The sequence below is a fragment of the Nerophis ophidion genome, linkage group LG18 (genome assembly GCF_033978795.1).
Source record: "Nerophis ophidion isolate RoL-2023_Sa linkage group LG18, RoL_Noph_v1.0, whole genome shotgun sequence".
In the NCBI taxonomy this organism is placed as follows: Eukaryota; Metazoa; Chordata; class Actinopteri; order Syngnathiformes; family Syngnathidae; genus Nerophis; species Nerophis ophidion.
In genome coordinates, this window is record NC_084628.1 from 29,180,060 (window position 1) to 29,203,498 (window position 23,439).

Consider the following 23,439-nt stretch of genomic DNA (forward strand, 5'->3'; position numbering starts at 1 on the left):
TTTATATCATTCCTTTCACATGTTGAAGATGAAAACAACAAAGTTGTTGATCATACATTCTCATACATGTTGCTTTCACACTTAAGTTGTCTTGCTGACATGAAGGAACTTTTGCAGTCTTTTCTCTTGCAGTCTGAAAAATACCTATTTCACTTGTTTGGGGGGAAATTGAGAAGATTTTCCCCAGGAAGAAAAGAATAAAAGGAATATTATGAACCCCAAAGTCCAGTCACATGTTCAAAAACTTGGGGCGTCCAAACTTTCTCCCACTTAGGTCTGCACGCTGAAAAATCAAATGACAATTTTCATATTTTGCATTTTTAAAGTTGAAGTGTAATTTTTAATAATATGTATATATATATATATATACATATATATATATATATACACTATATACACAGTATACATGTCTATATATGTATGCATGATTTACACACATTTAAACACATATATGAATATGTAATTCACATATAATATATACATATATATACCGTGTATATATATATATATATATATCGTATATATATATATATATACCGTATATATATATATATATACAAATACATCAACATATTTTATTTCATTTTTTTAACCAAGAAAGTCCCTTTGAGATTAAGAATGTCTTTTCCAAGTGAGTCCCACACCTTGACAAGCAGTGTAGGTGTCAGTGGGAACAAGGTGGGTGAAGTGTTGTGCCCAACACACCACGGCCGTGACTAGGATGGTGGAAGCTGGAATTGAACCTGCAACCATCATGTTGTCAAGAATACGTTTATATACATAAATATATATCTATATATATATATATATATATGTGTATACAACACATTAATGCACATACATATGTGTATATGTTGCTAAATATGTATGTATTTATACTTACACGTGTATATACATCTACATACATATATATATTTATATATCTACATATGTATATCCATCCATCTTCTTCCGCTTATCTGAGGTGGTGTCGCGGGGGCAGCAGCCTAAGCAGTGAAGCTCAGACTTTCCTCTCCCCAGCCACTTCGTCCAACTCTTCCCAGGGGATCCCGAGGCGTTCCCGGGCCAGCTGGGAGACATAGTCTTCCCAACGTGTCCTGGGTCTTCCCTGTGGCCTCCTATTGTTCTATATATATATACATAGAGTGAGATCCACAAGTATTTGCACACCCTGCAATTTTGCAAGTTCTCCCACTTAGAAATTAGGGAGATGTCTGAAATGTTCATCACAGATGTATTTCCGTTGTTAGAGACATCATCTAAAAAGAAAAATCCGGAAATCACATTGTATGATTTTTAAAAATGTTTTATTTGTATGTTACTGGGGTTCATAAGTATTTGCACACATGAGAACATCAGTGTTAATACTTAGTGCAGAATGCAATTACAGAGGTCAAACGTTTCCTGTAGTTCTTCAGCAGGTTTGCACACTCGTCCACACAAATCTTCTCTAGATCTGTCAGGTTTCGGGACTGTCGCCGAGCAACACCAAGTTTCAAGATTCAAGATTGTTTATTGTCATATGCACAGTTAAACAGACAGTTTGCTGTACAGTGAACATCTTACTTTGCTAGTCCACCCTTCAACAAGTCACACGGTACTTAGCTAAAAATAAAAAAGTATATACAGTACAAGGCACAGTAAGTAACATAATATTATTGCACATTCTGATTGACAGTCAACAGTATAAATATGGAGGTGACCTTGGGTCACAGCAGCAGTTAAAGGGTCTTTAGTGATCAAGGTAGCTGTCTTTTGTTCAAAAAGACAAAAAGTAAAGTAATTCACCAACTTGAGTATTTCATACATATATATATATATATATGTATGCAATACTTGACTTTAAGTGAATTCTAGCTATATATGTTTATTTTATTATATATATAAATAAAAGAAATAGTTGAATTTCAGACGGCACCAATCAAATACACAGTAATAAAAACACAGTTGTTCTACTAACTGTACTGTGCTTGCTGGTTACAAAAAACAACAACAACACTTACCTTTCACTATTTGAGTAACCTTTGTTCTGCCCTTTGCGTATTGGCGAGCGATCTCCGAATCCGGGAACATCCTTCACGGATCTGATGTAGACATCCGCAAATGCGAACAGGATGTTGCTTCCAGCTATCAACATAGCCATCTTTATCTTAGTATAAGATACACCATCAGGTCTCCATTTTGCAAGGTGGGACATAATACTGGGTTGTGAACGATGTTGCGCTGCGGACGCAATTGTGCTTTGCTGACTGACCATTCATGGCTGAGTATATCCGTTCACCGTGTTCAATGGAGAAGTCTGTTCTACAAAATTACAGGGGTTTATATACACATTTGTATACTTAAATGTATACACACATATATATGTATAAACATATATGTTTATACATATATATATGTGTTTATACATAGTTATGTGTATACATATATATTTATACATATATATGTATATACATAGTTACATACATATATGTTTACACATATTTATATATATATATGCATACATGTATACAGATTATATATACATATGTGTGTATATATAATGTGTATACATATGTATGTGTATACATATATATATATATATATATATATATGTTTGTATACACATACATATATGTATATACACATATTCATATATATATATATATATGTGTATACATATATATATAAATTTTTATATGTGTATAAATACATATATATATATATATATACACACGCATATGTATTTATATACATGTGTATACATATACATGTATACAGATTATATATATGTGTTAACATATATATATATATAAATATATGTATGTATATACATTTATATATATATGTGTGTGTATATATATATATATATATATATATATATATATATAATGTGCTGCGAGGAGGTGGCGACTTGTCCAGGGTGTAAATGCCTTCCACCCGAATGCAGCAGAGATAGTCCAGCGACCACAAAAAAGGGACAAGCGGTAGAAAACGGCTGGATATATATATATATATATGTATATATATATAAACGGCTGGATATATATATATATATATATATATATATATATATATGTCCAGCCGTTTTCTCTCTCTCTCTCTCTCTATATATATACATATATATATATATATATATGTACATATATATGTATGTGGGTATATATGTATATCCATCCATCCATCCATTTTCTACCGCTTATTCCATTTTGGGGTTGCGGGGGACGCTGGTGCCTATCACAGCTACAATCGGGCGGAAGGCGGGGTACACCCTGGACAAGTCGCCACCTCGTTGCAGGGCCAACACAGATAGACAGACAACATTCACACTCACATTCACACACTAGGGCCAAATTAGTGTTGCCAATCAACCTATCCCCAGGTGCATGTCTATGGAATACATAAACATATACATATATATGTATACATACATATATATACACACATATATATATACATACATATATACATAAATATATGTATAAATAGATATACATATGTATATGTACATATATATCTAAATACATACACACACTTATATATACACACATGTATACACATTCACACACACACTAATATATAAACACATGTATACATACCACTCTTAATTTTACGGCGACTCCGCTGCCAGCTTTTTAGACTTCTTTGTCGTTGTTGCCGGTGTCTTGGCGAGAGAGGTTCTGCCCGCTGTCCACGGTGCTGAAACAAGCCTCGTGCATGTGAACGGCGGCCGCGTGCCCACGAGAATGCAGAAAAGAGCCGCCAAACGACGCAGGGACGTGTTTACATTGCATACAGCGCTTCATGCGCTGTATGCAATGTAAACACGTCCCTGCGCATCCATTGCCGTCACATGGCCGCGCCGCGTGGACGAGCCTGTCAATGATTCGCGCAGGTAGAGAGACGGAGAAGGGAGGGAGGGAGGGAGAGAGAGAGAGAGAGAGAGGGGGGAGGGATGGAGGAGGAGGGAGGATGCTGCCAGCGGAAAATGGCTGCTGTAACCTGGAGCCTGTCCTGATCCACCGAGACCACACCGAGGCGGGCTGAGCCGAGCCGGGCCGGGTCGTGGCGAGGAGGGGTGGTGGTGGTGGTGGTGGTGGAGGTGGAGGTGCTGGCGGGACTGAGACGACGACGACGAGGAGGAGGAGGAGGAGAGAGCGGATGCGGGGAGGATGTGAGCGGCGCCATCGGCGTGTGTTTGCGGACCAGAGCGCGAGGAGAGCCCGCTGCGAGCGGCGGCCATGGAGGGCGAGTAAGTCCCGACATCTTTGTCATCCACCAACGTCATCCGCGATGTTGCAAGTGTAGCAAATAACCGCCGAACATGGCGGGGGGGGGGAGAGGGAGGAGGAGGGAGGGAGGAAGGGGGAGGGGGGGGGGGCATCGCTTCATTCAAGACGAGGCGTCGTGATTTTTATCAACGTGTCAGCCTTCCATTATGATTTTTCACAGGGGAACTTTTTATGAATGAAACGTGTTTCCGGCCCTCCTTCGTCCTGTCACCCGCGCACGCCTTCTTCCCGCCGCTGTCATTCTCGCCATTTGCGAGGAATTTGTCGCACCCGGTGCCTTCCCATTCATAAAAAAAAAAAAAAAAAAAAAGGGCCGACATGTATGTCTGCTGGCGTTCGTGGGGAGGAGGGGGGGGGGGGCACGACGCTGGAAGCATCGCGAGGTTTTGCGTGTGCACGTTGGAGCTAAACGTGCGCGCGAGCAGACGGGCGCGCTCATTGACGTGCGGGGACGGCTCGTTCTTTCCTTTTTTTGTGTTGTTGTTGCTGTCCACCCTCCATCCACCCACCCAACCACCCCCTCCCCCTTCTTTCTCTTCCCGCGCCAGCGTGCGTGTTCGCGCGGTGGTGATGACACGTGACGACTCCAGCGGCGGCTGGGTGCCCCTCGGGGGTGGCGGCCTCAGTCACGTGGTCATATGCAAGGGGAGGAGCGGCAACGGCCGGGGGCGGAGAGAGCACATCATACGCGGGGAGAGGCTGAGAGACCGGGCGGTGAGTCTCACCTTCTGGGAAACGGAGCGGGGGTCACCACGGCCGCCGCCACTCACCCGGCTTGTGTCTCCAGCCCGTGTTGGAGTGCACCGTCCAGAGGGGGCTGGTCTACAACAAGGTTAACCCCATCTTTCACCACTGGCGGGTGGACGAGCGCAAGTTTGGACTCACCTTCCAGAGTCCCGCCGACGCCATCTCCTTCGAGAAGGGTCTGCAGGCCATCTTGGACAAGCTGGACCGAGGTAAATAAATCCCCCCCCCCCCAAGATGTAGACCTGCGCCGTGAACAAGTAGAACCGCCGCTCTGCTGATGTCTTTCAGGCTCCGACTCGCCCTCGTCGTCCACGCCGGAGGAGGCAGACACTGAAGATGACGGCCAAGCTGTGAGTACACCGGTTTGTGACTCGGACTATACATTCAGGGGTCCGTTTCTAGGATGACGGTACCTTTTGCAGGTCCAAAAAGGTACAACTGTTTTATAAAAATGTAAATCCAAGAGTAGAAAAGGTAACAATACAGGGACCTATTTGGACCTTGTACAAGAAACAGAAGTGTACTAGGATTCCATCCCCCTTAAAGCAGGCCTTGGCCCCCAGTACTCCAAGGTGTATATTGGTACCTTTTACAGGTCCAAAAAGCTACAACTATGTTGCAAAGGTTTAAAAGTGTAGTGTACAAAAGGTAACAGTCCAGGGACTGATTTGGACCTTGTACAATAAACACAAGTGTACTAGCAGTCCATCTACCCTTAAAGCAAGCCGGGGTCCCCAGTACTTCGAGGTGTATATTTGTACCTTTTGTAACAATCCAGGGACCTATTTGGACCTTGTACAAGAAACAGAAGTGTACTACGAGTCCATCCACCCTTAAAGCAGGCCGGGGTCCCCAGTACTCCAAGGTGTACAGTGGTACCTTTTACAGGTCCAAAAAGCTCCAACTATGTTGCAAAGGTTTAAAAGTCTAGTGTACAAAAGGTAACAGTCCAGGGACTGATTTGGACCTTGTACAATAAACACAAGTGTACTAGGAGTCCATCCACCCTTAAAGCAAGCCGGGGTCCCCAGTACTCCAAGGTGTATATTGGTACCTTTTACAGGTCCAAAAAGGTACAACTGTTTTATAAAAATGTAAATCCAAGAGTAGAAAAGGTAACAATACAGGGACCTATTTGGACCTTGTACAAGAAACAGAAGTGTACTAGGAGTCCATCCACCCTTAAAGCAGGCCTTGGCCCCCGGTACTCCAAGGTGTATATTGGTGCCTTTTATAGGTCCAAAAAGATACAACTATGTTGTAAAGGTTTAAAAGTCTAGTGTACAAAGGGTAACAGTCCAGGGACTGATTTGGACCTTGTACAATAAACACAAGTGTACTAGGAGTCCATCCACCCTTAAAGCAAGCCGGGGTCCCCAGTACTTCGAGGTGTATATTTGTACCTTTTGTAACAATCCAGGGACCTATTTGGACCTTGTACAAGAAACAATCCAGGGACCTATTTGGACCTTGTACAAGAAACAGAAGTGTACTAGGAGTTCATCCCCCTTAAAGCAGGCCGTGACCCCCAGTACTCCAAGGTGTATAGTAGTACCTTTTACAGGTCCAAAAAGCTCCAACTATGTTGCAAAGGTTTAAAAGTCTAGTGTACAAAAGGTAACAGTCCGAGGACCGATTTGGACCTTGTACAATAAACAGAAGTGTACCAATAGTCCATCCACCCTTGAGTGCAGGCTGGTGTCCCCAGTACTCCAAAGTGTATATTTGTACCTTTTACAGGTCCAAAAAGATACAACTATGTTGCAAAGGTGTAAAAGTCAAGTGTACAAAAGGTAACAGTCTGGGGACCGAATTGGAACTTGTACAATAAACAGAAGTGAACCAGGAGTCCACCCCCCCAGACCTGTCTCCCATCAAAAATGTGTGGGGTATTATGAAGCGTAAAATATGACAGTGGAGACCCCGGACTGTTGAACGACTAAAGCTCTACATAAAACAAGAATGGGAAAGAATTCCACTTTCAAAGCTTCAACAATTAGTTTCCTCAGTTCCCAAACATTTATTGAGTGTTGTTAAAGGGGAACATTATCACAATTTCTGAAGGGTTAAAACCAATAAAAATCAGTTCCCAGTGGCCTATTTTATTTTTCGAAGTTTTTCTCAAAATTGTTCCCATCACACAATATCCCGAAAAACGGCTTCAAAGTGCCTGATTTACACCATCGTTATATCCACCCTTCTATTGTCCTGTGACGTCACTGCGTGAAGCCACCAGAAACAAACATGGCGGATAGCACAGAAAGGTATAACATAGTAGCTCGGATTCAGACCCGGACTTCAGCGGCGCAAGCGATTCAACAGATTATGCATGTATTGAAACGGATGGTTGCAGTGTGGAGGCAGACACCGAAAACGAAATTAAAGAAGAAACATAAGCTTTTGAGCCATATCACGACAGACAGCGGCAAGGGAGGAAGCGCGGACGAATTCGGCGATCGCCTTCTAACCAGCGATTGGTATGTGTTTGTTTGGCATTAAATGTGGGTGGAGGGAAAGGCTGGATGCAAATATAGCTACAAATGAGGCAGAATGATGCAATATGTACATACAGCTAGCCTAAATAGCATGTTAGCATCGATTAGCTTGCAGTCATGGCGTGACCAAATATGTCTGATTAGCACTCCACATAAGTCAATAACATCAACAAAAATCACCTTTGTGATTTCGTTGACTTTATTGTTGGAAATGCATCTGCTTTGAGTGTCGCAGGATATCCACACATTCTTGCCATCTCTGTCGTAGCATAGCTGTCGTCGGTAAAGTGTGCGGAACAAACAAGGGACTTTTGCATCTTTTGGCCAGTGGTGCAACTTGAAACCGTCCTTGATCGTGTTGTTACACCCTCCGACAACACACCGACGAGGCATGAAGTCTCCAAGGTACAGAAAACAGTCGAAAAAAACGGAAAATAACAGAGCTGATTTGACGTGGTGTATGTAATTTGTTTGAGAAAATGGCTGGTCGCTTCACGACGTGACGTCACGGGTGAAAGGTCATTGCTCCGACAGGCGAACAATTGAAAGGCGTTTAAATCGCCAAATTCACCCATTTAGAGTTCGTAAATCGGTTGAAAAAACATATGGTCTTTTTTCTGCCTCATCAACGTATATATTGACGCTTACATAGGTCTGGTGATAATGTTCCACTTTAAAAGAAAAGGTGATGTAACACAGCGGTGAACATGCCCTTTCCCAACTACTTTGGCACATGTTGTAGCCATGAAATTCTAAGTTAATTATTATTTGCAAAAAAAAAATAAAGTTTATGAGTTTGAACATCAAATATCTTGTCTTTGTAGTGCATTCAACTGAATATGACAGGGGTCACCAACCCGGTGCCCGCGGGCACCAGGCAGCCCGTAAGGACCAGATGAGTCGCCCGCTGGCCTGTTCTAAAAATAGCTCAAATAGCAGCACTTACCAGTGAGCTGCCTATATTTTTTAATTTTTATTTATTTACTAGCAGGCTGGTCTCGCTTTGCTCGACATTTTTAATTTTAAGAGAGTCAAAACTCAAATAGAATTTGAAAATCCAAGAAAATATTTTAAAGACTTGGTCTTCACTTGTTTAAATAAATTCATTTATTTTTTTTACTTTGCTTCTTAAAACTTTCAGAAAAACAATTTTAGAGAAAAATACAACCTTAAAAACGATTTTAGGATTTTTAAACACATATACCTTTTTAACTTTTAAATTCCTTCCTCTTCTTTCCTGACAATTTAAATCAATGCCATCCATCCATTTTCTACCGCTTATTCCCTTTCGGGGTCACGGGGGGCGCTGGCGCCTATCTCAGCTACAATCGGGCGAAAGGCGGGGTACACCCTGGACTTAAATCAATGTTCAAGTAAATTTATTTTTTTTATTGTAAAGAATAATAATTACATTTTAATTCAATTCTTCATTTTAGTTTCTGTTTTTTCAACAAAGAATATTTGTGAAATATTACATTAAACCTTTTATGATTAAAATTCAAACGAATTATTCCAGCAAATCTAGAAAATCTGTAGAATTTCAAAGTCTTTTGAATTTCTTTTAAAATTTTTGTTCTGGAAAATCTAGAAGAAATAATGATTTGTCGTTGTTAGAAATATAGCTTGGTCCAATTTGTTATATATTTTAACAAAGTGCAGATTGGATTTGAACTTATTTAAAACATGTCATCAAAATTCTAAAATTAATCTTAATCAGGAAAAATTACTACTGATGTTCCATAAATTATTTTTTTTATGTTTTCAAAAAGATTCGATTTAGCTAGTTTTTCTCTTCTTTTTTTCGGTTGAATTTTGAATTTTAAAGAGTCGAAATTGAAGATAAACTATGTTTCAAAATTACATTTTAATTTTTTTTCCTGTTTTCTCCTCATTTAAATCGTTCAATTAAGTGTTTTTTCATCATTTATTCTCTACAAAAAACTTTCTGTAAAAGGAAAAAAAATGTACGACGGAATGACGGACAGAAAAATATATTTTTTTAAATATATATAGATTTATTTATTAAAGGTAAATTGAGCAAATTGGCTATTTTTGGCAAATTATTTAAGTGTGTATCAAATTGGTAGCTCTTCGCATTAATCAGTACCCAAAAAGTAGCTCTTGGTTTCAAAAAGGTTGGTGACCCCTTGAATATGGGTTGAGATTTGCAAATCATTGTATTCCGTTTATATTTACATCTAACACAATTTCCCAACTCGCATGGAAATGGGGTTTGTAAATCCACGTGTACAAAAGTTGGAAAGCAAGGGACCAATTTGGACCTTGTACAATAAACAGAAGTGTACCAGGAGTCCACCCCCCTTGAAGCAGGCCGTTAACCCCAGTACTCCAAGGTGAATATTGGTACTTTTTACAGGTCCAAAAAGATACAACTATGTTGCAAAGGTGTAAAGGTCAAGTGTACAAAAGGTAACAGTCCGAGGACCGATTTGGACCTTGTACAATAAACCGAAGTGTACCAGAAGTCCATCAACCCCTTAAAGCAGACCGGGGTCCCCAGTCCTTCGAGGTGAATATTGGTACCTTTTACAGGTCCAAAAAGGTACACCTATTTTATAAAAATAGAAATCCAAGCGTACAAAAAGTAGAAACCTAGGGACCGATTTGGACCTTGTACAATAAACAGAAGTATACCAGTGGTCCCCCCCCCCCCCCCCCCTAAAGCAGGCCGTGGTCCCTAATACTCTGAGGTGAAAATTGGTACCTTTTCCAGGTCCCAAAAGATACAACTATGGTCGAAAATTGTAGAAGTCAAGTGTACAAAAGGTAACGACTCAGGTACAGTTTTAGACCTTGTAAATGAAACAAGAGTGTATACCGGAAGTCTTTCCCCCCCACCACACACACCTAAACGTAAATATTAGTACATTTTACGGACCCCAAAAGCTGCAATTATATCCTCAAGGTGTAAAAGTCAAGTGTACAAAAGGTAACAATCCAGGGACTGTTTATAACCTTGTACAATGAAACAGAAGTGTACCAGGAGTCCATCCCCCCTATGAAAGCAGGCCGTGTTCCCCAGTACTCCTAGGTGAATAATGGTACCTTTAACAGGTTTTAAAAAGGTACAACTATTTTATAAAATTATAAATTCAAGTGTACAAAAGGTAGAAACCCAGGGACCGTTTTGGACCTTGTACAATAAACAGAAGTGTACCAGAAGTCCATCACCCCCTTAAAGCAGGCCGTGTTCCCCAGTACTCCAAGGTGAATAATGGTACCTTTTACAGGTTTTAAAAAGGTACAACTATTTTATAAAAATATAAATTCAAGCGTACAAAAAGTAGAAACCCAGGGACCTATTTGGACCTTGTACAATAAACAGAAGTGTACCAGGAGTCCGCCCGCCTTAAAGCAGGCCGTGGTTCCCAGTACTCCGAGGTGAATATTGGTACATTTTACAGGTCCAAAAAGATACAACTATGGTCCAAAATTCTAAAAGTCAAGTGTACATAAGGTACCGACCCAGGTGCAGTTTTGGACCTTGTAAATGAAAGAATGTGTACCGGAAGTCTTTCCCCCCCACCACACACACCTTAAGGTAAATATTAGTACACTTTACAGACCCCAAAAGCTACAATTATGTTCCAATGGTGTAAAAGTCAAGTGTACAAAAGTACAGTTTTGGACTTTGTACAATGAAACAGAACTGTACCAGGAGTCCATCCCCCTTAAAGCAGGCCGGGGTCCCCAGTACTCCAGAGTGAAGATTGATACCTTTTTAAAAGACCCAAAATGTTACAACTATGCTCCAAAATTGTAAAAGTCAAGTTTATAAAAGGTAACAATCCATGTACAGTTTTGGACTTGTACAATAAAACAGAAGTGTACCAGGAGCCCATCCACCCTTTAAGAAGGCCAGGGTCCCCACTAGTCCAAAGACAATATTGGTACCTTTTACAGGTCCAAAAGTGTACAACAAGACATGTTCCAAAATTAAAAAAGTTAAGTGTACAAAGTGAAGCACCCCAAGAACAGTCTTGAAACTTGTACAATGAAATGGGGCAGTACCAAGAGTCTATTCCCTTAAAGCAGTCCAGTGTCCCAAGTACTACGGAGGTGAATGATGGTACCTTTTACAGGTCCAAAAAGATACAACTATGTTGCTAAAGTGTAAAAGTCACGTATACAAAAGGTAACAATCCAGGTACAGTTTTTGGACTTTGTACAATGAAACAGAAGTGTACCAGGAATCCATCCACCCTTAAAGAAGGCCAGGGTCCCCAGTAGTCGAAAGACAATATTGGTACCTTTTACAGGTCCAAAAGCGTACAACAAGACATGTTCCAAAATTCTAAAAGTTAAGTGTACAAAGTGAAGCGACCCAAAAACAGTCTTGAACCGTGTACAATGAAATGAGGCAGTACCAAGAAGCAGTCCCTTAAGGCAGTCCATTGTTCCAAGTACTACGGAGGTGAATGATGGTACCTTTTACAGGTCCAAAAAGATACAACTATGTTGCTAAAGTGTGAAAGTAAAGTATACAAAAGGTAACAATCCAGGTACAGTTTTGGACTTGTACAATAAAACAGAAGTGTACCAGGAATCCATCCACCCTTAAAGAAGGCCAGGGTCCCCAGAAGTCCAAAGACAATATTGGTACCTTTTATAGGTCCAAAAGTGTACAACAAGACATGTTCCAAAATTCTAAAAGTTAAGTGAGCAAAATGAAGACCCCCAAGAACAGTCTTGAAACTTGTACAATGAAATGGGGAAGTACCAAGAGCCTATTCCGTTAAGGCAGTCCAGTGTCCCCAGTACTACGGAGGTGAATGATGGTACCTAAGCAACTATATGCTAAGGTGTAAAAGTCAAGTGTACAAAAGGTAACAATCCAGGGACAGTTTTGGACCTTGTACAATAAACAGAGGTGGACCAGAAGTCCATCCCCCCTTAAAGCAGGCCGGGGTCCCCAGTTCCCCCCTTAAAGCAGGCCGGGGTCCCCAGCACTACGAGGTGAATATTAGTACCTTTTACAGATCCAAAAAGGTACAACTGTGTTGCAAAGGCGTAAAAGTCCAGTGTGCAAAAGGTAACAAAAAATGTTTTGGAACTTGTACTATGAAGTGTACTAGAGTGAACCAGGAGTCTATCCTTTAAGTCCTTCCAGGATCCCAGGGTACTCCAATGGTACCTTTTCAAGATTTAAAACAACACTAGTATGTTCCCAACCTGTAAAGTCAAACAAAGGACCAGTTAAAGTACCCCTAAGGGTACAAAAATCAACAAGAGTCTACAAATCCTGGTACGACACCAAAATACCCCGTAAAAGTAAAAATAGTCTCTCGGGTTACAATTTGTACCATTTCCATGTCGAAAAAGGAACAAGTATGCAAAAATCAAATGTGTGTAGAGGAAGAACTTTAGAAAAATAGCAACCAAAAAACAAGATTTTGGACTTTGTTAATGTACCTCAGGGGACTAAATACTTACTGGACGCCAATGGAAATGTTTGTACTTGTTCCAGGTCCAAAAAGTCAGGTATTGTTATTGTTGGCTGGGACAAGCTGTAGCAAATGGATGGCTGGTTGGATATTGTATGTTTTCAAACAATGAATTGTACCCCTAAAAGTACAAGAACCACATCCTGCATACAAAAGGTAATAACAAAGGGACCTAAACAGTGAAAGAGTCTCGTCCCCCAACCACAGGGTTGGTACTTTTTCCAGAACCGAATGTCAGGGTTACACAAGTAGGACAAGCTATCGTAGTCTTCCTGAGTGTTGAGTCATATATGATGATGATGTGCGGCCTCTGCCAGTCCCATACAGGAAGTGAGTCCTCGTCCAATAGCAGGAAGGAGATGCTCCCCAAACCCATCACCATAGTGACCAGCGAGTCATCCACCACCTGCTTCGTGCGGACCGAGGAGTTCAGTTTCGGATCCGGCGGAACCATGCAGACGCCTGCTCAGGTGCGACAGGGTTAGTTGGTACCCTAATGAAGGGGGCTAAAAAGGTGACTTCAGTGAAAGTATAAGCACACATTTTGCCTTGTGCTGAACTGATCTTGGTGGAGTCTGGTCTTGGTATAGGGATCAGGCTTAAGTTGATAGTTTGGGCCTTCCAAGACTACAGTGTCTGCTTGTACCGGAAGTCAAATTAAGAGGAAAGTGACCTCTGCTCGGATTAAATGTGAGATGTGACATTCTGTTCCTGACTCTGTAACTTTACACCATCTCTGCAGATCCACACCAGGCCGGGACAGCAAATGACCACTCCATTAAATCCCCTGGCTCCGCTGCCGCCTGCTCCACCCTCCCCTCCGGCCTCGTCGCCTCTGTCCCCCCTCTCGCCTACCATCTCGCTGCTGGAGGAGGGGGACCTGCGCAGCGTGGATCCCTGCAAGGACCTGTGGGGGTCCAGAGGGTACGAGGACTACCGGCGAGCAGGAGCCTCCAGGACTATGGTCGGGGGGCTGACCGGGGGCGTGGTGGTAGAGAGCGGGGGGAGTCATCAGGACAAGACGGAGTTGTGCGTGGTCCGCTTCGAGAAGGAAGCGGGGACGGCGGGCTGCGAGGTGACCGTGAGTTTGGACAGCAAGGCCGCCCAGCGTCTGTCCTCCTCCTCGCCCACCTGCATGTCCATCCCCAACGCTGTGTCCGGCGTGTCCTCAGGGGCCGGCTCCCCCCAGGAGACCGGCAAAGGCTCCCCTTCGCCCTGCTGCATACACACCTCCTTGGCAACGCCTCGGTCGCGGACTCGTAAGAGGGGAGGAGGAGACCCCGGGGCCATCTCTCCCGACGACGACAGCCCGTGTCCACAGGCGTCGTCGTCGTGCTCGTCCCGCTGCGTGTACTGCCGCTCCGTGTTCAGCGCCTCGGAAAACGGGCGGGGCCGCTGCAGGGACGCCCCGGACCCGGCCCTGCACTGCCTGCGCCAGTGGACATGCGTGTGGTGCGCAGAGAGCCTGCTCTACCACTGCATGTCGGACTCCGAGGGGGAGTTCTGGGAGCCGTGCTCGTGCGATGACTCCCTGGGGGGCCACCCGCACCCCCTCTGCTGCGCCCGCTGGTTGGCCCTCGTGGCCCTGTCGCTCTTCGTGCCCTGCATGTGCTGCTACCTGCCTCTGCGCGCCTGCCTGCGCTGCGGCGAGAGGTGTGGCTGCTGCGGGGGAAAGCACAAGGCGGTCCGGTGAGACCGGGCTCGGGTCGGGAGGACTCTCTCGGCGAGGGTGCGTAGCCCGGAAGCCCCTCAACTGCATTCCGCTCCCTCTTCTCAACCCGGGGCCTTCTAGACTCGTCCACGCCCGCCGAGGAGGCCGCTCGGCCCGGGTTCTGTGGCGCCGCACGGAGCCTTGGACCCCGCTGATGTAGAATTAGCGAGCAACGCAAAGGACCAGGGTGGGTCACCATGATGTGCTCCTTTAGACAAACAAAGATGGTCGGTCTATTTTAGTACACGTCAGACACGCTACCACACACACGGGAGGGGAAACGCTTTCGTGTTCGCCTGCGTCATCCGTGGTCAGATGAGTCGCCCTTTACCTCCAAACTTTACCTCACGCCACACGTCCACGAGCTGGAGGAGGGACCAGAGGACAATTACTAGCTGCAATGACAACCGTGTAACTACGGGGAGTTCAAGGAAGTGAGAAGAATCACCTTTTCATCTCCCCCAAAGAAAAAACTAACCCTGCTAATAATCCCAGGATAAAAAAAAGTGCAATGTAGGAGTATTTTTGTACGCCGATGTCGGGCGAAAAGGGTCGCGTGCGAACTGGCAAGGGGCCGCGACATTAGGTACGCCTGCATGACAACGGCCGGTACAAAAACTAAAGAGGACAGGTCAGAGTATTAGGAAGCGCTGGTGGGCCTCATGAAGTGGCTTCTGAGGACGGAGTGGAAGTACTCCGCAAACATCTTTTTACTCACGCCCAACCGTTCACAAACTATTTTCTTCCATTGATAAATTATTTGCAAGTCAAAAAACAAAATTTTCTTCAATGAAAAAAACGATTCACAAGTAAAAAAAAATTATTTTCTTCAAGTACAAAACATTCATAAGTTAAAAAAAAAACTAAACAATTTTCTTCAAATAAAAAACTGTTCAACGGACGATTCAAACACTTGAAAAAAATCAATTTACTTCAAATAAAAACGATTCAAAAACACAATTTTCTTCCATTAAAAACGATTGCAGGTAAAAAAAAAATATTCAATTAAAAACGATTAATTTGTAAAAAAAAAACACAATTTTGTTAAATTAAAAAACTATTCATAAGTTGAAAAAATAATTTTCTTCAATTAAGAAATGATTTGTAAGCAAAAAAAACAAAATTTTCTTCAAGTAAAAAACGATTCATAAGTAAAAAAAACTAACCAATTTTCTTCAAATAAAAAAAGATTCAACGAACGATTTAAACGATTTAAAAAAACTGTTTACTTCAAATAAAAAAAGATTCACAAGTTAAAAAACAATTTTTTTCCCATTAAAAACAATTTGCAAGTAAAAAAACTTAATCAATTAAAATAGATGCATAAGTAAAAAAACACACAATTTTTATGAATTAAAAAACGATTCATAAGTAAAAAAACCAAACAATTTTCTTCCATTAAGTAAAAAAAACATTCAATCAAAAACGATTTTTAAGTTAAAAAAAAAAGTTCTTCAAATACAAAAATGATTTGCATGTGAAAAAAATAAATATATTTAATTAAAAAACGATTCATAAGTGAAACAAAAGAAACATTTTCTTCAATTAAAACATTATTTGCAAGTTAATTTTTTCCCCATTAAAAAACAGTTAATGAGTAAAAATAACAGAACAGTTTTCTTTAATTAAAAAAATTATTTGCAAGTGAAAAAAACACATTTCTACTACTAAAAAACGATTCATAGGTAAAAAAAACTATTTTTATCAAGTAAAAAAATTATTCATGAGTAAAAAAACAAAACAATTTTATTCATATAAAAAAACGATTCAACGAACGATTCAAACCATTTAAAAAAACAATTTTATTCAATTATAATACGATTCATAAGTAAAAAACACAATTTTCTTAAATTAATAAAACAATTTATAAGTAAAAAAACTATTTTCTACAATTAAGAAATTATTTGCAAGTAAAAAAATAGTTTTCTTCATTTAAAAAACGATTCACAAGTATAAAAAAATTCTTCAATTGAAAAATTATTTGCAAGTAAAAAAAAAACATTAATTCCATTAAAAACGATCCTTAAGTAAAACAAAAAATGTTCTTCAATTTAAAAAAAAAAATTCAATTAAAATGATTCATGAGTAAAAAAAACAAAAATAACATTTTCTTCAATTAAAAAATTATTTGCCAGTGAATATTTTTACTTACATTAAAAAAACGATTAGTAACAATAGAAACATTTTTCTACAATTAAAAAATGTTTTGAAAGTGAAAATAACTACTTTCTTCCATGAAAAAACGATTCAAAAGTAAAAAAACAAAAACAACTTTGTTCGATTAAAAAATGATTTGCAAGTGAAAACATTTTTTTTTCTTCAATTAAAAAAATATTCGGAAGTAAAACTACACACAATTTTCTTCCATTAAAGAATAATTTGCAAGTAAAAAAAAAAAACAATAATGTTCTTCAATTATAAAACCCATTTTATTCAACTTAAAAAAACGATTCTCAAGTATCAAAAAATATTTTTTTTAATTAAAAAACAATTAGCAAGTATAAAACCAATTTTCTTCAATAAAAATGATTCACGAGTAAAAAAAAAATTGTAAGTATAAAGACGATTTCTGCAAGTAAAAAAACGCCTCGTGGGAAAAAAAACATGTCAACAAGTTAAAAAAACGATTTGCAAGTATAAAAAATATTTTCTTTTACTTAAAAAATGATTAGCAACTATAAAAAACATTTTCTTCAATAAAAATAATATGCAAGTGAAAATCACATTTTCTACGAGTACATTTCTTTTTGCAAGTATAAGAATTATTTTCTCCAAGTAAAAAACCGCCTGGCAAATAAAAAACTTTCTGCAAGTAAAATAATTTTCAGCTTGTAAAAAAACAATTCGCAAAAATGAAAACTGTTTTCTTCAATAATAAAAAAAAAAGATTTGCTCATAATTATTTTCTTCAGTTTGGAAAAAACGACTAACAAAATACAATTTTCTGCAGATAAAACAATTATTCTCAATTTAAAAAAACGTTTTGCAAATAATAAATATTTTCTTCAATTAAAAATAGTAAAGAACAATTTTCCTAAATCAAAAAAAATGTGTGCAGTTGAAAATAAAATGTTCTGCAAGTAAAAGACAGTATTTGCAAGTATAAAAGCTATTTTCTTTAATTTCAAAAATTATTTCTAAGTATAAAAAAAAAAATTGCCAGTAAAAAAACGCCCTGCAAAAAAATAAACCTAATTTTATGCAGGTAAAAAAATAATGCTTAAGTATACATTTTTTTTTCTTCAATTTAAAAAAAGTGAAAATACAATTTTCTGCAAGTAAAATAAAAATTCTGCAAGTAAAAAAAAATCTACGAGAATATAAAAAGTATTTGTCAATTGAAAGAAACAATTTGCAATTATAAAAACTTTTTTCTTCAAGCATTAATATTCCACCCTGTGCCAATCACAACCACAAGCTCAACCTGTAAGTTTCCCCTCTCTTCTGTCATGATCCTTCTTCTTTGTTATTTTGGGCGGACGGCACCATGGGCAAATAACAGCAGCTCTGACGGCCTTAAATTGACTGAGCAGTGCTACTGTCGTTGTGGAGGGTGTTCTGAGTGCAAGTGTGTGTGGAATATTACTGCCAAAACTTTAAAGAAAATAGTTTTTATTCACCCCAATCGTTTATTACTTGCAGAAAATGTATTTAGGCCCATTGCAAAAGGACTCCCAAAACAGACTGCTTGTAACTTCCGTTAGCAATGTCGTAGAGACATGAAACAAAAACCTCTATGTAGGGCTGACTTAAACCTAGATTTCATAACTTTACCTTCTAGGGCAAAAATCAACAAAAATTTTGCAAAAACCCATTCAAAGCAAAATTTTCGCCAAAAATGCAATTTTTGCCTCTTTGAGCTGTAATTTGACCCCCCTAAAATACTTCAAAGCTCACCAAACTTGGCACACACAAAAGGACTGGCAAAAATTGCGATCTAATGAAAAAACCAAACCCCAAAACTTAAAAATGCGCTCTAGCGCAATTTTGGAATAAAACACAGAAAAAACTGCTCCTAGGAAGAGAAAACAGACAAAACTGCTTGTAACGTCCAGTAAAAATGTCGGACAGACATGAAACAAAAACCTCTATGTAGGTCTCACTTAGACCTACATTTTTATGATTGACATTCTGCAGCAAAAATCAACAGGAAGTTAAAAATGACCCCTTCAAAATAAAAGTTTTGTAAAAACCCATCACCTTTTTTTAAACATATCCTCTGAGCGCGTTTGTCATGTCAGCTTCAAACTCGCACAGGAGAGAGATTGAACCCTTGTGATTAAAAGTTATTCACAGTTTTGATTACTGCTCCGGTTTTGCTTTTACGCGCCTTTAAAGAACCCCTGCGCAAAGTTTCCAAAAAAAGGTCATTTTTGCCTATTTGAGCTGTAATTTCCTCCCCTTAAAATGTTTCAAAGTGCAAGTTAAAGCTCTACTATGCAAAGCGAAAGCAATTTATCAACAACATCCAGAGACGCCAAGCTGTAATTTGACCTCCTTAACATGTTTCAAAACTCGCCAAATTTTACACACACATCAGGACAGGCGAAAATTGCCATATAATCAAAAACCAAACCCCAAAAATCTGAATTGCGCTCTGGCGCCCCCTAGGAAAAAAGACAGACAAAACTGCTTGTAACTTCTGTTAGGAATGTCGTAGAGACATGAAACAAAATCTTCTATGTAGGTCTGACTTACACCTACATTTCATTCACTCACTTCTTTCAGCAAAAATCAACAGGAAGTTGGCAAAAACCCCTTTAAAACATTTTCCTAAAAAATTTCTTTTTTGCCAGTTTGTCGATGTTAAGATATTACGCCGGGTTGGTAAGTCTATCTGTTTGCTAATAGTAGCTACTATCCATCCATCTTCTAACGCTTATCCGGGTTTGGGTCGCGGGGGCAGCAGCCAAAGGCGGACCCGACCAACGCTGCTTGCAGCTTTAATTTATACTTGAATCTTTATTTTTTTTTAATGGAAGAAATGTGTTTTTATATGGTGGGGTGTGAGTAACATGTTTGGCAGTGATTTCACTCAATTGGTGAGCAGCAAACGGCGGCGACGCGCTCGCAGACACACATGAACTCACTTGAAATCCTCCCTCCTCTCGCTCACTTTTCACCACATTTTGCTGAGTCAGGACATTTTACTGCAGGCGTAATAACGACAAACACCACATTTCGGTTCTATTGATTTCAATGGATCAAATTAGCGACGGATCAAACGATACTGAAGCACCGATGCCTTATGAAAATGACACAGGATGTGTGTATCACTTTAAGAAAACACACGTGAAGGATAGGACTTCGTCGGCCCGTACGATTTCAGAGAAAATAAACAAAGTGTGGCACCATTTTAACCCTACAACACGCCAAATAAGTTCTTTTTTTCCTCTTCGCTCTTTAGCTTATTGACCAGAATTGTGCGTATCATATACCTTTCTGCGCAGATATCCCTTAAAAAACAATTATATTGGCCAAATATGACCAACAGATGACCATTATGAAACACGAACACAGTATCGGCGCAGGTAGTGAGTGTGCCATACACTCATTTAGCCTTCACTCGTGAAATAACATGTGGTTTAGAACGCTTGCATTATTTAGATGGCACTTTTCATTTCAGAAAATATCAATCAATCAATCAATGTTTACTTATATAGCCCTAAATCACTAGTGTCTCAAAGGGCTGCACAAACCACCACGACATCCTCGGTAGGCCCACATAAGGGCAAGGAAAACTCACACCCAGTGGGACATCGGTGACAATAATGACCCAGTGGGACGTCGGTGACAATGATGACTATGAGAACCTTGGAGAGGAGGAAAGCAATGGATGTCGAGCGGGTCTAACATGATACTGTGAAAGTTCCCAGTTTTGAGCATATACATGATTTAAGTCGACATTTAAAAAAGAAAATTGCATTTGAGTCCATCTATTGGGCTCTTTTTGGAGTTGATGTAAATGATGCAAGGTAGTTTTCATCCAAATTGGAAAGTTAGATTCACCTGATTAAAAATGTCATCATATATAATCTTACTAACAGTTATTTTCCCTCGCCAAACTACCAGTTAACAATTTGCTCTTTTTTAAAACCGTATTTTACGTACTTTTTGGCTTCAATTACGCATTTTTCTTTTTTAAAAAGCGGTGTCATGTCTCATAATGGTCATAATAAACTGCTTTTTATGCTCCAACTATAAAAATGTTCCATTTATAACCAATAATTCCTACTTTGCGAAAGCTAATTTACCCACGGTCAGGCCTGGAACCAATTAACAGCCAGGGATTACAGTAGCCAATGACATTCTGATGCACAAGTCTGTTGACCAATCAGAAGACAAGAGCGTGTTTAGCTCCGACCTTCACTAGCGCCTCAAAGAAGCTGCAAAAACAGACGACACACAAACGTGTCACACAAACGTCAAGTTTTGTTCTGGAAAGTTCTCTCATTAAATTGCGACGTCGCCATGACAACGAATCAGACGTGGAGCAGACTGAATGGGTTAAAGGTGGAAACATGACAGAAGTTACTATCCTCTCAGTATTGTAGAAAGGGAAATTAAACAGCAAAAATGCTTTTAATCACGCCCAAGACGACAAACTATTTTGCATTTTAAAAATTTTTAGCAAGTAAGAAAAATATTTTCTTCAATTAACATAATGATTCACAAGTTAAAAAAAAACAATTTGCAGGTTAAAAAACACTTTTTTCAATTAAAAAATGATTTGCAAGAAAAATAACTAATTTCTTCAATTAAATGAATGATTTGAAAGTAAGAAAAACTTTCCTGCTTGTTGAAAATGTATAAAAAAAGTATAAAACTATTTTCTTCAATTAAAAAAAACATTTTTCAAATTACAAAAAAAAAACATTCGCAAGTTTAAAAACAATTTTTTGTCATTTAAAATAATTATTCGTAAGTAAAAAACACATTTCTTCAATTGAAAAACAATTATTTCATAAAAGAATTAATTTCTGCTCGTAAAAAACGATTCATAAGTATAAAAATGATTTTCTTCAAATAAAAAACGATTCGTAAGTAAAAAAATAAATGTCTTTAATTAAAAATATTACTCGCAAATGTAAAAAAAAATTCAACAAAACCTTATTGATAAGCAATAAACTATTTATTTTTCAATAAAAAACGAATCGCAAGTTAAAAAAATATATTTTCTGCTAGTAAGAGCATAAAAATAATTTTCATCAATAAAAACACTGATTTGCAAACATACATTTTTTTCCATTGAAAAACGACTCACAAGTAAAAAAACTATTTTCTTCAATTACGTGAACTATTTGTGAGTATAAAAACTATTTCCTGTACATAAAAACAATTTCTAAGTATAAACACACATTTCTTCTAATAAAAAAATGTCTTCATTTACAAAACAATTCGTAAAAAAATAGTTCTTCAATTAAAAAAATTATAAAATTATTTTCTTTAAAAAAAAGATTTGTAAGTAATAAAAACATTTCTTCAAATAAAAAACAATTCGCAAGTTGAAAAAAACTATTTTTTGCTAGTAAAAAAATTATTCATAAGCATAAAAATAATTTTCTTAAAAACACTGATTCGCAAACAATTTTTTTCAAAGACAAAAACGACTTACAAGTAAAAAAAAACATTTTTCTTCAATTAAAATAACTATTTGTCAGTATAAAAACTATTTTCTGTGTCTAAAAAACATTTCCTAAGTATAAAAACCCATTTCTTCAACGAAATGAGCGATTTGCAAGTTAAAAAAAAATGTTTGAAGTCAAATTAAAAAAAGTTTAAACTTCCCCTTTCTGCTGTCCCCACCCTAATTCTACTTGTTATTTTTGGCAGACGGCACCATGCGCCAATAATAGTCCTTCCTTAAATGGACATAGCAGCGCCACCTGTGGTTGCAGAGAGTCGACTGAATGCAGGTGTGTGTATCACATGAAATATTACTGCCAACAGTTTCAACTTGAAGAAAACTGTTTTCACACTTGCCAATCCTTTTTTTAATTGAAGAAAACATTTTTTTACTCTGGAATCCTGTTATTTTTAATGAAAAAAAAACACAGCTGTTTTTTTACTTGCCAATCATTAATCATGTTTTTTGTTAACTTGCCAATCGTTGGGCGTGAGTAAAAATGTTTTTGTGAGTTTGGGCAGTAGTTTGGCTCTATTGTATTGCGTTCAATTAGGCCACGCCCCTTGTCACCTCTACCTTCCTAACACGGTTGTTCCAGGAAAGTAAAACTGCCATTCCACACACACACACGCAAACACACACACACACACTCACACACGCACGCACACACACACACACACACACACACTGACTTGAAGATGCAGATGGACCAAAGCAGTAAAGCCATCGTGCACACCTTCCTTCCTTCCTTCCTTCCTTCCTTCCTTGATGCTGTCCCCCCCCGCCCCACCCCCTCATCCCCATTCTTCTTACATCTTAATAAATGTGCCTTTTGATTTGAGTAATCAATCCCTTTTTGATTTCCAAGTAACTCTGTACTCACCACTCTTTGATTTCTGCCAATGTGCATCTTTTCCAATGTAGTATTTATGAGTTGGAAAGTAATATTTATTTATGGAGATATTTATTCTGATGATCTTTATTTGCTTTGGAGGCAGGTTTTTACTCTTCCGTGCTGTCTTACTTCTGACTTTGTGCCAATGTGCTGCTTTGAGGTGTTACATATGGTGGGTTTGTATCGTTATTAAACCCTCACTCTATATTTTACACGCTGCTGTCCTTT

General features: G+C 39.0%; 1 protein-coding gene across 1 annotated transcript; it reads left to right on the plus strand.

Annotated features, from left to right (window-relative positions):
• The first annotated feature begins 3,976 nt into the window (after positions 1 to 3,976).
• Positions 3,977 to 23,425, plus strand: spred3 (sprouty related EVH1 domain containing 3). Its single transcript, XM_061877933.1, has 6 exons — positions 3,977 to 4,231; positions 4,820 to 4,985; positions 5,059 to 5,227; positions 5,307 to 5,368; positions 13,296 to 13,448; positions 13,721 to 23,425. Exons 1-6 carry the CDS (start codon positions 4,221 to 4,223, stop codon positions 14,669 to 14,671), a joined length of 1,512 nt encoding a protein of 503 aa, XP_061733917.1. The 5' UTR covers positions 3,977 to 4,220; the 3' UTR covers positions 14,672 to 23,425.
• The last annotated feature ends 14 nt before the right edge of the window (positions 23,426 to 23,439 follow it).

Coding starts and splice junctions, on each gene's coding strand:
- spred3 (XM_061877933.1), top strand. Junction 5,369..13,295: donor CTGAAGATGACGGCCAAGCT/GTGAGTACACCG, acceptor GGCCTCTGCCAG/TCCCATACAGGAAGTGAGTC. Junction 13,449..13,720: donor CCATGCAGACGCCTGCTCAG/GTGCGACAGGGT, acceptor CCATCTCTGCAG/ATCCACACCAGGCCGGGACA.